Below are 17,468 nucleotides of genomic sequence, written 5' to 3'. Positions count from 1 at the left end.
GCAGTTATCACACATGACACGGCAAGTGGCATCACACACCACAATCATGTCGAGTTTGCGCGGGAATGAAACTTAGGCTTTCATTACAGCCAGTACAACACTGTCTGGGAGAGAACTACACAATTCATTACATAGTTTACTTGAAATTCGCTTCACGCAGTCTAGGGTGGCATGGCGTCTACTGTCAGGTTTTAAAATTAACGACATTCCAAGTGAGATGTTCCTATGCAGTGCCTAGTCCATGTGTGAAACAGGATGCGACACATTATGTACCTGGTCGTGATAAACCACACAGCTGAGTCCGGCACGCATTCCGGTAAAATTATTCAAGGACACCTCGTTAACTGAATCTAAACAAAGTTCATAGTTTGTCGAATAGTTTTCCCGGTTATCTACAAATACATACATCACGTTTGACTAATTAGGAGTCAACGAGTTTCATTACTGGCTTCGGCGTACATAAATGATCACCTACCTTAGATAACTTGAGCGGTCCATGGGAATTTCCATCAGCCCGCAATTTAATGTGATACACTCGGACTGGGGAAGTAGGAACGTTCGCGCTGACATCTGTACATCCGACAACTACATCTTCCGTTTTCACAATCTCCGACCGCACATCGAAGAGGATCCGGATACGTTCTAGGCAACATTGAAGAAGATCGGTGTTTGACACTTGTAGAAAAACATCGGTGCTCCTTTCCATTTCAGGGCGAACATATACAAGATTAGTGAGTCGCGCAGCAATGCGAACTTATATCTGTTGTTACACCATCTTACGAGAAAAACTTCCCCGCCATATTGAGATTCCTGCGTGAGAAACCTGTCTGCGTTTGAGACTACGCAGACTACGCACGCCTACTCCAGCGTCTGCTAGGGGGAGCAAGGATGGCAAGGATTTCTAGCAGACAGAAGATGAGCAGAAGGCAAAGACATGTGAAATGCAGTGTTTTTGATGATATTTAGAACCTCTTAAACTATACCTGCTCCTCGATACGATCACTATGCACTTTCTTCCGGCGTTGTGTGTATATTACCCGGATACGGACGTTTTGTCTACTGTAAACAAGTGACTCCTTCGCAGCTCCGTTTTCGCAACCAGAGAAATGGATCGTGCGTTTACGCCCGACAGATGTTCTAAGCGATGTCAATCCCGCAGAAGATTGTAGTTTCAGGGAAGGCGGAGAACGTACAATCAATAAACCATGGCGACTCTAAAGAAGACAGCTGCAAGAACCGAAAGTGAAGACGACAGCGGTGTCGAATGGCTTTACGAAATACTACGCGAAGTCCAACTCGAACAGTTCTTCCTCAAGATCCGAGACGACCTTCAGGTGACGCGTTTTCGACACTTCGACTTCGTCCAGGCCGAGGACTTAGAAAAGATCGGGATGGGAAAGCCGGCTGCTCGCAGGTTGCTGGATACAATAAAGAAACACCGCTCGGCGCTGTGGAAGAGAAACATACTCAACAAGATCCTCCCCGTTGGGAAGTTAGGAGCAGCGTCCACGAAACCTTCGGTAACGACGCCTTCACCAACACCGCCCACGAACCCTGCTCTGGCGACGACGTTGACCTGCCTTATCACAGAAAAGGACGTTGTTCTCGCCAGTAAATTAGGAGATGGCTCATTCGGTGTCGTCGTGAAGGGAGAATGGAACACTCCCGATGGCCGTTGTGTGCCTGTGGCGGTTAAAATTTTGAAGGAAGATGCACTGGCACAACCTGGAGCATTTGACGACTTCATGAAGGAAGTCAATGCTATGCACCAGCTAAACCATTCCAACCTGATCCAGTTGTATGGCGTTGTTTTGTCTTCACCCCTTATGATGGTTACGGAACTAGCACCTCTAGGATCACTGCGTGATTACCTGCGGAAGCAGTGTCACCATGTGCCAGTAGCAACACTTGTGGACTACGCAGTGCAAATTGCTAATGGAATGGCATACTTGGAATCTCGTCACTTCATACACAGAGACTTAGCAGCCAGAAATGTCCTTCTAGCATCACGTGATCGTGTTAAGATTGGGGACTTTGGACTTATGAGGGCTTTGCCGAGTCAAGAGGATTGTTACGTGATGACAGAGCAGAAAAAGGTGTTTGCTTATTACATTGAAATTAATTTTGAAGTTCTTGTATCGACTTGCATACAACCTTTGAAGCACATATTGAAATAGCCAACTGTGATTCCATTTGATCCTCTCTTAAAGTGACAATCTCGTAAACCATGTTATCCTTGCGCCAGGAAAATCATATCAAATCAAATCGTAAACCATGACCTACCATTCCATTCTCCGTAGCTGACTATGAAACTGTGAATTTCCTTGCCCCAAAAGGCCACGGTTATTAAATGAAAATAAACCTACAAAAGCTGCATAGCTTCCCACGACCTGTGCTGGCAACACCACCTGCTAAATCGCCTTCGCTGAACTTGAGGTAAACCTCGGAGGATGAGGAGCAGGCACACACGTCACAATCAGGGTGGTATGTGCACAACCCTGACAGTAAATGGCTGTTTTGCCTGTCCACTCATCCATTGGTTATGTCTACTATGTTAAACATCTAACGTTTTTTGTGACTATGTGAGAGTGAGGTATTCGCAGCTCTCAGCATCCGAAGCCCGTTATGTACATTTCTGTGAAGTTCCCAAACTGTTTCATTTTTAATGAAACATTTTAAATGAAACTGACCGCTGTACTGTGATGTTTCGACGCCCGTACGGGCGTCATCAGACAAAACAATCTGTAAACTACCCGGTGCTCGCCTTTTAAAGCTCCATAATTCCTTTGTGGGAGGAAAGGTCAAAGGAATTTTGAAGCTCTAAAGGTGAGCCCCGGGTAGTTTACCGATATTTTTTTTGTCTGATGATGATGCCTGTATGGGCGTCAAAACGTCGCAGTGCAGCTGTTAGTTTGTCACGTTAGGCCAGTCTGCTGGCTTACGGTCTTTCTTCAATCACATTTGTGCAGAAAGAGAGACACCTACAAGGTCCATCTTCTCTCCTTTCTAGGTACCATTCCCATGGTGTGCGCCAGAAAGTCTAAAATCGCGGCATTTTTCGCATGCAAGCGACACCTGGATGTTTGGAGTTACCCTATGGGAAATGTTCACCTTTGGGCAGGAACCTTGGGTTGGGCTAAATGGAGCGCAGATCCTGCAGAAAATTGACCAGCAGAACGAGCGCCTGCAGCAACCCGAGGCCTCTCCTCCCGACATCTACCAGCTCATGCTCCACTGCTGGGCGCACAATCCCTCTGACCGGCCGACCTTCCTTGCGTTGAAAGACTTCCTCCTCGAGGCTCGACCTCCCCTGCTGAGAGCCATACAACGGTTCTCGGAGCCAGCCCCGAGGCTCACGCTCGAGATTGGGGACCTCATCGAAGTCGTGGATGGCCGCACCGAGAACTACTGGTGGAAGGGGCAGAACCAGCGTACGTTTGAGATCGGGCAGTTTCCTCGTTGCGCTTGCGAGTCGCTCAATGATCGCATCAGCCACAAGGACATCAGTCGTCCCTTGCGCCATAGTTTCATTCATGCCGGCCACGGCGACATTCATGGGAAGACGTGGGGAAGCCCCGCGTTCATCGACGACACCTACCTTCGAAACCCCGTAGAGCCCCCCGATGTATTGGGACTGCCTCCGGAACCTCTCACGTTCTCGGAGAGGTTTCAGGAGTTAGCGAGACGATCGCAGCATAATCCGATTGCCAAAAAGACAACAGCGATGAAACAGTTCAGCTACAACAAGTTCATCAATGAGAGCAGCGATGTCGACCTACTGCCTAAAGCTAAGCCGGAGCATGCTGGCTTGGTTCTGGGATCTGTGCTGCAAAAGTGTGAAGGTAACAGAGATGGGATGCATGTGAAAAGCCCGGTGAAAGAGGGCATGCTGATTGACCTCGGCTGCGAAATTGACACCACCTTACAGCAGCCAATCTCGCCTTCCTCCGAAACTGAAGACAGTCACCTGTCTCCAAGCGCTCGAGAATCGATTCCGACCTACTACAACGTATCGTCATCGGATCAGAAGTACTACAATGTAGCCTGTGCAAGCTCCGCAACGGGAGACAACACAGTTCCGAGCTACTACAACATCCAAGGTGCAGGTGATCGATACTACTCTGCTGTAGCGCCCGACCAACCTAGCCACCCTGGATCGCTGACACGTGTTAGTAGCTGTCCATCACTAAACGTGGACGACCTCCTTTTGCCCTCTACTTCGCAGCCAGCGGAGAAAGCCGAGTCGAATAAGGCATTTGACTGGCTCGAAAGCAAGATAGGGTCCCTGTCTGTCCACCCACAAAAAAGAACGGGCTTCGGATCCGGTTTCTCAAATCCGCACTCCCCAGTTCTACAATCTCCGGGTAGTCTCACAAGGACCGTGCCACATATGAATACCACATCAATAGGCTACCCCTTACCAGGCCTCGGAAAAAGCTCGTTCCTGGTGTCAAAGCTGGAGACGAGATCACCTCCTGAAAACGAGAAACTAAACGCCATTCTAAACACTTCTACTTTATCGTCGTATCTTCCTGGTCCGAGCCACCAAACGTTACCCCACTCATCCGCAAAAACTGCCCCAGTGCGAATTCCTCTGCTGCAACCTCCGCCACCGGGTCGAGAAAAGCGACAGCAGCACACCTCCGCCCAGGCGCTGTTTCCAAGCGACATCACAGTGACTGGAGTGGACCTCCTGAATGAGGCTCCACCTACGACTCCCCCCAACTTGGCCCACGTGCGACCGTTCCTGGTGGCTCCGCCACAAGCTTCGTACCCAGCTCCTGCGTCGTGGTGCCACAGGGAGAAGGAAGACGCCATCTTGGAACCAGTGCTCTTGCCGATGACCCTTGAGCGTAACTCGGGTGTAGCTGTAGGAGAGATGGAGCGCGAGGCCAAGGTGTCACGTTTGCACCTTTTGGGCATCGCGGGACGTGGGGAGTGTGAAGCTGCGTTACGGGCGTTCAACTGGGACGCGGATCAGGCTGCGTCACACTTGCTTGATACGAGGCCATCGCAGTAAAAATAAAGCGAAGGAAAGCATTTCACAAACATCTATATATATATATGTGGTGTGCCACCTAATATACAGACAGTGCAATGGAGATTTTCCGGTTATATGGGTCACATCAAAAACATTTTTATCATCATCAGGTGCAGCGTGTGCCTGTGTTTCGTATTTATATTTGTTGCATTTTGTTAATTGGAACTGAAAAGTTTGTGCTGATTGTTACAAATTAATGCCCAGTTTTAGCTTAGTACTTTCGTAAAGCCTCAATTGCTGTTTCCATGCTGGCTCTAAAAGGAAACGTTTTATTGAAGACGCGGTGCTTCCCGTCCACACCGTACGGGACTGTACTTCACTTACTATTTTTCAAAATTTGTGTATAGTTGCATACGGAGGTGAGAAAGATCCGTGCGTAAAAGTTCCAACATTTCATGGTTATGTCCAATACAATTATAAGATCAGCTCATTTCTACGTGGAATATCAAACCAAAGTGCACAAGATAGCAGCAAAAGCAACTCTGGAATGTAATTGAACAGATTGCACAAGTTGTTGCACAGGGTATTGACTAAGATTTGTTATCAAGTCATATGAGACACATTGCATAAAAAAGAAGTTGTAAGGATGTAAGAAGGACGTTGTAAGGATGTCACCATTTCGAAGAATGTATCCTGATAAACGTCAAGGAAGTGGCAACATAGTATTCTCTGTGCAGATAACTTTACATAGTGACGTCTGTGTGTTGTTTATTGCGTGCAGTGATAACACAATGTCTACAACAGTCGTATTTAAGTGAATCAGTGCTAGAAAGTCTTGTTAACCAAAGATACTGACTGCAAAGATTACCGTTGTGAAACTGACATTAAAAGTATTTGAGATGACAACAACTCTGTCAGTAAGGTGATGTGGAATTCTAGCTCATCTGGGATCTTGAACTAATGTGTACATAGCAAATACCGTAATTTCGGACTGTTAACATACACCCATAGAAAGTCGGATCTTAAACAGAAGTGCTGCATTTAACTTACACAAGAGGCAGTCAGTGCTTAAGGCGGGGGACACATCACATAATCGTAATTTGTGGCTTTACACCCGAGACAACCGAGATCGTCAGCAATGCCACAGTGGTCCGTTTGTGGACTAATTTTGCCCACCTGAAGGTTCATTAACGTGTGTCGATGTCTCCGCACACAACGTCTGCAACGTGTTTAACGTCTGCTGCAAAAGATGGCGCGTCTAAGCAACTTTTACTCTGCCACCAAGTTGCTGGTGTCCTCAGCGGGGTTTGAACCTGCAACCTATGAATCGAAGCTTGCCGCCGAGATGGAAAATAGCATATACTATAATGTGCTTCGCCGTGTAGTGCACACGAGGGCCTTGGAGGCTAAATTCCGCCACATAACACGTGCAGTATACACCAGAAATTACAGCACTTAATGTGCGACAAATATGCTCTACTAACCCAGTACAAATGTGTGTGTCAAGCAAGGTGTGATATTGTCCGTTTTCTAGTATGCGGTACCATGTACAAGGTGAACCAAAAACATGTGAAATGTGCTGCAAAGACAACCTCGCTCAGAACTGTGCAGTAGATGGTGTTCAACTTACTTCTTACAACTATATGTGGTGGGACCCTTAGCCAAGACAAAGCACATGTCCCTAAATAAATTTCTGTCGAGGGGTGGTGCATCCTAGATTTTGTCAAAAATCCTGTTCATTATTAAAATGACCAGGAAGGGCATGGTTTCACCACTTGTGATGTCTTTTGCTGTGGAATATGAAACTTTCCGTGACTTGTGACAAACAGGATATGTGCCTGGATAATATGGCACTGGTGTCTGCTCTCCAAAAAGCTTTTGAACACCATGAGACATGGGACAATAACTATGTTAATAATAATATCTCAATCAATCAATGTTAACCATGATGGTCTTCCACCTATCTTTTTTTAAGCTAGACTTCTATAAATTTTAATCCATCAGTGCATAGAATTTAAGCACGATCTGAAACGGACATGCCGTAGTTTCCTGCTGCCTTAGAATTCACAGTCTCGCTTGAGTTATGTGCTGATAATGCATGCAAAATTTGATTTGACATGCCCTGCAGCTTTTGCAACAAAAACTATAGCCATATTTCGTCCTAAAATTGCATAACCATTGCATAAAGGTATCTATGTTATGGAGAGCGAATGCTAGTCAGTCTAAGTAATGAAAGAACATCAGTGAACAGCAATTTTGTTGTAACGATCAATGTACACGATGACCAAGCTACATCAAGATGTCTTCTCTTCATGCTTGCAATTCGTGTTTCATGTCCACGGCGTAATAAGTTTGGTGTCTGTATCCAACATGTCACCTTTTTCGAGATTCGATCAAGCTCTATGTAAACTTCAATGGAATTGCAATCTCGCAACAGAAAGGTGACTTGTTCAAGTGCAAAGTTGAGCATGGCTGCTACCAACTTTTGTCAAAGATATTATCAGGGGCTGCTATGCTGGCAGGTTACATGAAATAAACACTGTGCTATAAAACCGAATATGTATATTTTTGTGTGCTGACATGTTATACCTGTCTAGAGGGTACGAACTAACTAATATACGTCACTCCTGCAAACTCATTTGCATGTCATAAATCTAGCGCTGAGTTTAACAATGCGTAGTGTTGTTAAAAAAACGAAGCACAAGTAAAAAAGTGACAAGTACACATGACAATGTATGCCATTGCAGAGGGGCTGTGCAACTAGTAATTTTAAAACCGGAGTGAATACAAAGTATATTCAAACCAATTATGAAGCGAAATATAACCGAACTGAATGCGTATATAATATATGTACGGACATGCAGCATGTGATGTCCATGATATATCAGTGATATATGCGTAACGATCTTTGTATGAAGCAGCGCTCTTTTTTTATATCCTTTCTTTCAACGTTTTGGGGCTTCTTGCGAAGCTTTGTAACTACTATTCAAATATATTCGGTTTGGAAGAGACTTCCCTTCAATTCAAAATTTGGACAGAGTGCCAGATGCACTTTATAATCAACCATACTATACGGAGACACATGAGTACTAGTGGGTTGTTAGCTGTTCTGGCATTTCTGTTTGGACGTGCGTATGTGGCAGAAGGTCGCAGAGGATCATGGTCAGAAGCCGCGCAGCTCCAGTGTCATCATCACCACTGCAATACCATTATTCGCTTCGGTATTAAAAAAAAAATTCGAATATCCGCACTGCCCTAGCTACAGTCACACATACAAATATCCTTAGGCAGTGTTCACACGGGGCAGCTCGGTGGCTCCACCCACAAGCAACCTTACAGCAATCTGAAAATGTAGGTTCGAATCCGACTGATGGTATCCCTTCTTTAGCTGGTGTTTATCAAGCCTTAGTCAGCTTATTATGCAAAAAGATCATCATTACATTAAAAATATGCCAATATGTTTGTGTGGCGTTAGTAAAAAAAAAAAAAGTATTTCTCGGCTGCACCTGCACTCATGAACGCAATCACATCACGCCAGCGGGAGTCACGTGGCAATGCTTCCCTCGCTGATTGTCTGGTGCGCGAGCAACTGCTCAAGATTTCGCTCGGGGAGCGATTCCGAGCAACTGGAGGTTGCCGGTGTCTGCCGACTGCCAGCAACTCTAAAATTGCTCATAGTTGCTGGAAAAGGTTGCCCCTGTGTGACCGCTGCCTTAGTGTGTAGCAGACACTAGTATCTTTGTTTAAAAAATGACTCTCTTATGTTAAGTACAAGGCCTGAGGTGTTACACCATCTACAGCTTTATTTACATCTTTTTTCCATCCAGCTGCAGCAAAAGCATTAACAGCTGAAAGCATTACTTGCCTCCCTCTTCAGAGCCACATCTATTTGTACACCTATAGCATGCAGGGTTAACTGCAACAAAACATGGGAGACCAGCAAATGACCTGTACATTGCACCATACTTGGTTGCACCTTACAAAACGTGTTGTTTGCCAGTACGCCAGAGAGAGCTCTTGGCTCAAACTAAGTGCATCCGTTCGGCACACAGCAGCTTTTTATCCCGAAGTCAGAGATATGGACCCTTTATCAGTCGTCGATTACTCTGCAAAAAAGATAAAGCAATATGAATACATTATTATACAAGGCCCTGCTTGCCCAGCACTGATAACTAGCATTCGAAAGCTTGCAAACGCTGAACCTTTGAGTAAACAAAGGACCTGCTCATTTTCAAACTTGTCATGCGTACTGCATTGGAGAATGGGCAAGCACTAATACGGTTGGCCCTTGATTTTCGTGAGGGCTAGGGCCAGAGAACCTCTGCGAAAGTCAAAATTTGTGAATCACGTCAAGCTGTATTGTTGACTCATTCGTGCTGTACTGGTGAGCAACTGAAGAAGCCAATTTCTTTGTACGCAGCATTGGGGTTTTCTGCATTTATTGCTTTGGAAATTGAGGAGTTATTCACGGCTTAAGGGCACATATTCAGATTAGTTCAGAACATGATGGATTTGCAAAAAGATATTTGTCTGGTGTTTTACAGCATTTTTTTGTTGAAAATGCTATAAACCCTACTTATAATTCAATGTTGTCTTATGATGTCCTTTGTGCATGGGGAGCACTTTCAAAATCAGTAGAAACACCATACCAGGTTCCAAGAAACAAGAGATACTGGACTGGAAAAAAAGCTTTGCACACACTACATTGGGGGCCCCTTTGATACGCTACAATCATACCTAACTGAAACTCCAAAACTATGCTATACAGGCAAAATAAAACCGAAACTGAAGAAATCCAGAACAAATAAATTTGTGAAAGTCGAGTGCCAACTGTACTCGTAGAGTCTGGAACTGACAACTGATTTTGATATCGGTGAGTTGTATACTAATGTGAGTTACATGTAGATCCAGTATGGAAAACTTCATCCAGCAGATCCATGATAAACAAGGACAAAAATGACATGATCAAGTCCAATTTTGCAGTTTTACAGTGATGTGAACATGTGTTGCCACACCTTTGTGAACATTACAGCGGCTGATATAAAGGTAATTGATGACTGCTTCGCGATAGTAACGATCCGTAATCAGGAAGTTTTGTCATGAACTGGTAGCTTGATTGCTTGGAAGAAGAAAAGCCGGAAAGTACTGGCAGAAAATTTAACGGTAATATTTTGTACAATTACTTTGAGCATCATAAGGAGGCATATAACAACTGTCTTTTAAACTTGTGCGCTGGACCGGACTGCCGCTTTAAGGTTGCGTAGAAGAATATACTTTTTGTCAAAGCAGAAGATCTGCAACAACTTCGCCCAACCTGACGTGGAACACTGAAGTGAATGCTCTATACAAATATGGAATTGGGGAAACTTCATTCTGCAAACCACTGCACTGTTGATTCTGTCTGAACCACTAGAGACAGAAAACCTTTGTCTTCTCTCTACAACGGAGTACTAAAGCTTTCAACTTTGTCCCCGAAGTGGCATGGAATCGATAGTGCTTACCTACGAAACTTTTTAGCTGACTTTTTTATGCCTCCTCTGTGTGCCTGTGCTGAGGAGGTTACTTTGGGCATTTTTGGATGAGGAGGAGGGGAATGTCCACCATTTAACGTGGAGGAACTGCTGCTGCTACTACTGCTAGAGGGCGCCCCTCCGACTGGCGTTGATCCCATTCCTGTTGGACCCTGCCCGTTCTCTTCACTGCCGCTCGCGACATGCTGAGACTCAGATTCGCTTACTCGGTCTGCAGAGAAATGAAGGACATTTCCTTTGTTGTGGCAAGATAATAAATATGAAAGCGTAAATTACAACAATTTCTGAACAAGCTGTACCTTTGTCATCCTTTTCAATAATGCCACTTACAGCCTGCAAAAAATAAGATGATGTGAGTGGTGAGAAGATGTGGTTTGCTGTCACTGAACAGTCAATGAAGATATTTTTAGAATACAGAGTATTTGAGGGTTAATGGTTCTTGTGTATCAGCTCTTTCCACACACATGCCTTGGTAGCACTGTACTGCACTTTGTGTGTATGCAATTTAGAAAAATAGTTCCACGCAGTTGCTTGACATGCATGCCTCTATATGCCCCTTCAATTTCTGTTCTGCGGATTCCTTGAAATAACTCGTCGCCACGTTTGTGTGTTTGTGAGTGCTACCAGCAAAATGTAAGTACTGCCAAGACATGTATGTAACAATGTACAGTTGATATACTCCTAGCTTTCAGCATTACAAGAAGCCTGTCAACATGCTCCTCTCCAATATGATTTCCTGCAATCCACAGGACCGGTAGATATGAAACGTTTAAGTGACAGTTTTTCCTTATGTGTGCGGATTTGGGTTTATACTTTGGATTTGTTATTTTGACTATCACACGCTTGTATAGTACTTGTCACCAGCAAACATACTATGAACTCTGGACCGAAGTTATGATGCACCGGAGAAATTTCTTCAGAAAAATGCTCTTTTCCCCTAATTGTGCAGGTTGTGTTCCTATTGAGTCTTCTTGCACCTTCTTTACCATCTGGATCCTTGGCACTAGTCACGTGGTACCTTATACGAGACCACGGTATGGGTACACTGATGTATTCTAGGTCGTTATCATATCCATTACAATTGTAAGAATTGATGGGGTACCAACAAAAAGTATGCTCACAGACATAGATGTGATTGACGACTTGGAAAATAAGCGCTCAGCTTCCTTGAATTTCCGATTCCGCTTGTCCGCTTTGCTGTTTGTGTTCCTGTAAGTGCAGTATGAGAAACTGGTAGAAACAAATGCGTAAAACAGTCAGGACACTAGGAACTGGATCTCTTACTTGTTTGGCGCTAGATATCTATCCCATCCTCTGATAATATTTCCGTACAACTGCGTGTCCTCCAGATAGCTTCCTTCAAACGCGTAGATTTGTCGCTCAAGATTTGCAAGTGTGTCCTTGAACAAAAATTCGTGGATTAATTCAGAACGTGTGCACTTCTCTCACTCAAGGGGGTGAACACACTAGTGCCTCAAATTCGTACAGGTAGAGAGTTGTGACACCTTGTACATGGATCGCAGATGATAGGTCATACAATCTTTGTTCAAGTTGAGCCAAAATGAAATGTGGTAGAGAAGCTATAAGGCAAAATCTGCCAGCCAGGTTGAAATTCACTATCACAAGCAGTATCAAGCACGACCTCGTCGTTTTTATATCTACTTTGGGTCACTTGAGGTTCTCTCGTTCCATAAAGTCCGCTTCGCCAGTAACTACATAATAACGGGTCTTATTTGCGTACAACATAGAAGTAAACAAACACACGTGTCGAATGGGCACATCCTACGGAACACATGCGTGCAATTCAGAAGATGAAATCCCGCCATTCTCGTGAGGGGCTGCACGAGCTGCATTCGTACGGTTCTGCGACCCCCTAAACGAAAACCGCTACTATTACGCCTGGGGCTATTAGGAACTTATCATGAATCATACGCACTGCTATTTCAGCTTTCCTTTTGACAAGTTCAGCAAGCTCTGCTCGCGTATCCACAATTGCACTTCCTTTAGACGCCATGTTTGTTGACGATACTGTCTCGCATTTAACAGGACCGCACCCACCGCTTGAGAAATATTAAGAAAATAACCATTACAGTTCTCATAACCGCAGTTATACTGGTTTTAACAGAATAAAATTTTTATTACAATCGTTGTCCATGGTAAATAGGCGATATCGTTAACTTTTAACTTGCCCTTGCTGCTGCTTCGAATGTCGGGTTTCGGTTCCACTATTCTCGTACACGCGCATGCAATTTGGCGCAGATAGAAGTATGGCGGGCATCGCCTGCGTTGCTGGTATGATGGCCCCACTATAGTTGCTACGTTGGAAGCGTCGGTGGCGCGAACAGCAACAGTGCGTGCGCAACGAGTGCTATCTAAACAGATGACGGCAAGCAAATCGGCGTATAATTGTGTTGAAGCTTGAATAGTATTCTCTCTCTCTCTCTGTTTCTAAATCCCAGACAGAATGACCCATGGCCCTACTATCCTTCACCTACAGGACACACCTGCAGGGCTTCGTGTCAGAAATCGTGTCATAACAGCAGGACAGAGTGTGTGCGGAAAAAGTAGCCCCACTTTTACGCACTGTGCCCTCAAAGCTCTTCTGACATTTTTGGACACCATAGGACTCGGAACCCTATTGTGAAGGGGCTCATTATTGCGTTCCCCACATCACCATCAGCAATGGAGTAGATGAACCCCTGGCGATGAAACTCCCCATTCATCATCTTAAAAATAAAGTTGTTGTTGTTGTCTGGGTTAGGTTAGGTTAGATTAGGGCTCGACCCCCCCCCCCCCCCCCCTCCCCGTGCCGTGAAGGACTTCCGACACCCCTGTTCAGAATGCACGGAGAGCAGTTTTTGCGTGGCTAACTTTTTTTTTGTTACGCAGTGTTTGGTTACTACGATTGTTTTTTGCTTATTTTTATCGCATAAATACGTCGTCGTGCGCCACTGAAAGTTCGTATGGTAAGCAGGGAACTCGCTATGTGTGTAAATGTGAGGCTACTTTTTCTGCAGACACCCTGTATTACACACGAGACTGTTTTCACTGTTTGTCGGATGAGTAGGTTGTACTTGACTCGCAGTTTGACTAGGACAAGCGCCAAGAACAGCAAGTGCCTGGCTATCCAGAGAACTATACTTCGGACGGGAAGATTACTCCTATACAGGTCAACACCGCGCACAAATCCAAAGACGTCTGTAATTGGCTTAGGCGGGCTCGTGCACTGATCATAGTGCCAAGGCCCTCGTCGGAGACGACCTATGCTATACTTAGAGGGACTGCATGTTTTTAAAGCGAACACGTAAAATATTAACGCGTTAACAAAAAATGCGAATTGGCTTCTCCGTCCGAAAGGCGTCCGCACCTTCTCGTATCTGCCCCACGCTCAATGTGCGGACCATATTCCCCGGTTGCGGAGATAGACCTCTGTGACGGATAGCTCTTGAGATTTGGAGACTCGGAGCATAGTTTCGGGAAAGGGTGCTTTCCTTTGTGGAGCAGAACTGTTCTGAGCAATCACTCTTGGATATAGGATTGACAAATATGTTTCCAGGTTAGCTGCTTTTCTTTGGTTGAGGTCGTTCTGATGAGAGTCATTCAAGTGCCTCTGAAGGTTGGTCGCACTTATGGTTGAAGAATACCGTATAATATCACACCTGTGTGGAAAAAAAGACAGATTGTCTGTCCGCAAGAGCGTAAATCCTGCTGCACTTCGGACGATATTCACCAAGCGTAGATGAGAGGATAACGCAGGATAAGAAAGTCGATGAGAGTTTACTACCGGTTACTGAGGTATTAGTTTCTTTATGTGGTACACCTTTTACTGTGGAATTACTCGCTCAATAATATGATTTGTGGCCTCAGCGCTGGTTAACGCGTGGCCAAACTTTTTCAGGTTCACTCCAGGCAGAGTGTCACGTGCGACAGTGTGCACGGCAGCATGGTGGTGACAAGTGCTTGACGCATGTCGGAGATGACCATTGGTGAACATGATGGAAGGTAACTGCTCTGAGGCTGAAACAGAGGAACACAACACCAGCCTCAACCCGCCCTGTGGAAGTCGGAGAACGGCGGTACGTTGGCGAACACCCAACGTCTGTGAGGTATGGTCCACTTTACAGACAGTTCAATATTACATTTATTTATTTATTTTTGCGGAATTATTACTGCAACATAGGAGGTGCTCATTACAACATAACGATGGCAATCTCCGGTCTTACGCAAGAAGCATGCATCAGTCAGTTTTCGGACACTGGGACACAGATGCTAAACTTTTTATTTTTGTTTTGAGCGGGAATGTTCAAACGAGGGCTAGATAAATATTGAAGCGTTTAACCAAGTAATGTTTACCATGCTGATACCTGAGAATGGAAATAGAAGAGAAAAGAAAAACATGAAAAAATATAGAAAAACATAGGTCCTTGTGCGCCTTCAGGGGGGCCCTCCTGTTTCGCTGCATTCTCGCTCCTCCCTTAGAGACCCATAGAGCGTAGTATACTACGCTCTAGGGGTCTCTTTCCACAGTGTTCCCCGCTTCGAGGAGCGCTCTTTTTGATTCGCGAAGCGCTCTAGGAGCGAGAATACCGTGGAAAGAGAGGGCCCCCTGAAGGCGTAGTACGTTCTCAAAAGAAGGGAGTATGGGAAACTCTCTTGGGGTGTTCACGCTCGTGAAACATATGACTCGCTTTGGGGTGTTTAGGCTACTTCCCTTGTACGGGTGTTCCCTTGACCCCCCGTCCTGATGGAGTCCCCTCGACTCCCTCCAATGAAGGTGTACCGCTGACACCCTTCCTGCAGGTTCTCCCTTGACTGCCCTACCCAAGCACATTGGAGAGAACACTAAGCGCTCTGTTTCCCACTCTGTCTTTGAGAGATGTTACTCCTTTGGTCTTTTTTTTTGTGTGTGGTGCAGATACTGATCTGCGTTGCACCGCGTTAGAAAAACAATACTGCCCCCGCCCCGAAACACGAACAACAGGTGCAGTGCCTCTCCGTCTTGCTCAAGAATCTAGGTAGTCCCATAGAACTACCCAACCCGAGCATCCCTCAAAAGCCGTCATTGCGCTTGCAGTACTATACAAACCAAAATTTTACAGCCCGTTCCTACAGTACAAAGGAGTAAAACACTTTCGTAACGGTGACGGACATACGCCTCACCAACTCTCAGTGCATCTGCAGTAACTTCAAGGCACTTAGCGTTGCATAACAGGTATCCGGCCTCTCTATCGGACATTGTGTTTCTCACTTGACCTGCCGCTCCCCTTGTCATTAGAGAGTATTTCCACGGACATTTCTCCTCGAATGAAACAACCGATCCAAGTGTCAATTCAATTATAACAAAAAAGACTACATTATAGAAGTGGCGGCATCTTCATGAGCACACGGAAACAAGATGTCGGCTCCAGCTTGCTTGTAAAGTTGCGGTGCCTGTTCCTCAGTACGTAATGTTGGGTACTTTTTCTTGGTACAGTCTAACAACAGAGGGGGGGGGGGGGGGGGTCGAGGTAGCTTGCCGTTGTTGGCCGCACTCAAGTGGGCATCGTCACGACTATAGCAAAAAAAAAAAAAGGGAAAGTGGGAGAGGGGAGTTGAGGACTTCAAAGTGATGCATAGGCAGGATAACCGATACTGATGGGACGGAGGCACGCTGTTGGTGAGAGGGGCACTAGAGTTGTCTTTCCGCTAGGCCCGTTTCTTGAAGAAAGCGCAGGACTTCGCCGCATAGCTCGCTGTGACGAGCCAACCGTTGCCACGAATGATAGGGTTATCACTTCTGATTCGAGGAGAAAGAGGGGCGTACGCCTTTTTGTGGCAATTTGGATATACGGTAATTGCCACAAAAACGCGTACGCCTCCCCCTATCCTCGAATCAGAGGCGATAACCCTATCATTCTTGGCAATGGTTGGCGCACAGCGTGCTATGCGGTGAAGTTCTGTTTTTAGAGTGTACAGCCAGGACTTGCGAAAACTAAATGACCTCTACAGGGATACAACTACTTTGACCATGTCAGACACGGGCTTGTTCATCACTATCTTCATTATTTGCAGGTGTGTCTCGATAATCTTTACAAATAAATAAAAGTACGAGGCTGCATTATTGCATAGTCTGGAAGAGCCCCATAAACATTGGTGAGTGAAGTTAACACCCCTACATGAAGGGAGTGCACTCAACACACCGCATTAAATACGGTCACTGAGCTGGGTGTCGCTGCAACGCACCCTCTATTCACGAGGGTGTCCGAGCATCATTTGACTCCCTTTCGACTTCCTTTTTTCTGAGAGTGTATTGGCTCTAGAGATCCCCGAGGATGGGGCGAGAATGCTCCGGGATGGATGAAAGGACATACTGGAGGCACACTAAGCCCTATGGGTGTCCCCGTGGGCTGAGCGAGAATACGGTGGGAAGACAGGGCTCCCTGAAGGCGTACTGCACTCTTAAAAATGAACTTCACCGCATAGCACGGTCCTATAGATGACATTCACGGGTAAACATAAATAAACCTTTCGGTGTCACGAATACTTCCGGTCCTTCCGCGACTAAGGATGCTCGGAACCAGCCACCATGAAGAATGATAGCTTTCACTTTCCTGCTTTTGTTGAAAATGGGAGGCGTGGGCCACTCTGTAGAAATTTGAATTCCCATAAAAAGGCGTATACGGCCCTCTCTCTCCTCATATCAGAAGCGATAGCAGTATCAGTCAGCGGTTGGCGCAGACCGTGTTTGCTGCGAAACCGGATGTCGTTTTGGTGACAAACAGGAAGCAGTGCAGAAGGGCACGTATTATCATCTCGGTCATCATCTCGTTATCTGCCCTGATTTGTTGAAAGCGGGAGGCGTACGCCTTTTTTGTGACAATTATGAACAGCATAAGTGTCACAAAAAGGGCGTGCGCCTCCCGTTTTCAACAAACCTGGGCCGACAACGATATCATTCGAGATGATGGTTGGCTAGG

The 17,468-nt window shown here is 45.6% G+C and overlaps 4 protein-coding genes across 6 annotated transcripts in view; 2 read left to right on the top strand and 2 right to left on the bottom strand.

The window, feature by feature from the left end:
* The window catches only part of LOC135401128 (probable ribonuclease ZC3H12B), a 33,755-nt gene extending 32,925 nt beyond the window's left edge, over positions 1-830 (bottom strand). The window contains exon 1 of the mRNA XM_064633332.1: positions 476-830. Within this exon, the coding sequence (XP_064489402.1) occupies positions 476-706 (231 nt within the window). The 5' untranslated portion in view covers positions 707-830. The remainder of the gene's footprint in view (positions 1-475) is intronic.
* A 42-nt stretch (positions 831-872) lies between these two features.
* LOC135401126 (activated CDC42 kinase 1-like) lies at positions 873-7,538 on the top strand. The gene is made up of 2 exons (XM_064633322.1): positions 873-2,096; positions 3,011-7,538. The coding sequence occupies exons 1-2, from the start codon at positions 1,206-1,208 to the stop codon at positions 5,018-5,020; spliced, it is 2,901 nt and encodes a 966-aa protein (XP_064489392.1). The 5' UTR covers positions 873-1,205; the 3' UTR covers positions 5,021-7,538.
* A 1,226-nt stretch (positions 7,539-8,764) lies between these two features.
* LOC135399892 (chromatin modification-related protein MEAF6-like) lies at positions 8,765-12,563 on the bottom strand. Of its 2 annotated transcripts, none has more exons than XM_064631629.1 (6): positions 12,449-12,563; positions 11,797-11,912; positions 11,634-11,721; positions 10,812-10,845; positions 10,483-10,723; positions 8,765-9,087 (listed from the first exon to the last, which is right to left on the bottom strand). In XM_064631629.1, the coding sequence occupies exons 1-6, from the start codon at positions 12,524-12,526 to the stop codon at positions 9,072-9,074; spliced, it is 573 nt and encodes a 190-aa protein (XP_064487699.1). In that variant the 5' UTR covers positions 12,527-12,563; the 3' UTR covers positions 8,765-9,071. The 2 variants fall into 2 exon arrangements, with proteins under 2 accessions (XP_064487699.1, XP_064487700.1); XM_064631630.1 differs by lacking the exon at positions 12,449-12,563 and adding an exon at positions 12,018-12,292.
* Positions 12,564-14,489: 1,926 nt separating this feature from the next.
* The window catches only part of LOC135401127 (four and a half LIM domains protein 2-like), a 137,283-nt gene continuing 134,304 nt past the window's right edge, over positions 14,490-17,468 (top strand). The window contains exon 1 of one of the 2 annotated variants that reach the window (XM_064633327.1): positions 14,490-14,588. In XM_064633327.1, coding sequence (XP_064489397.1) covers positions 14,505-14,588 — 84 coding nt within the window. In that variant the 5' untranslated portion in view covers positions 14,490-14,504. Of the gene's footprint in view, positions 14,619-17,468 lie in introns of both variants that reach the window. The other variant, XM_064633326.1, reaches the window with a different exon arrangement.

Source organism: Ornithodoros turicata, chromosome 7 (assembly GCF_037126465.1).
Source record: "Ornithodoros turicata isolate Travis chromosome 7, ASM3712646v1, whole genome shotgun sequence".
NCBI classification, from domain to species: domain Eukaryota; kingdom Metazoa; phylum Arthropoda; class Arachnida; order Ixodida; family Argasidae; genus Ornithodoros; species Ornithodoros turicata.
This window is presented reverse-complemented; position numbering and strand designations above follow the sequence as displayed.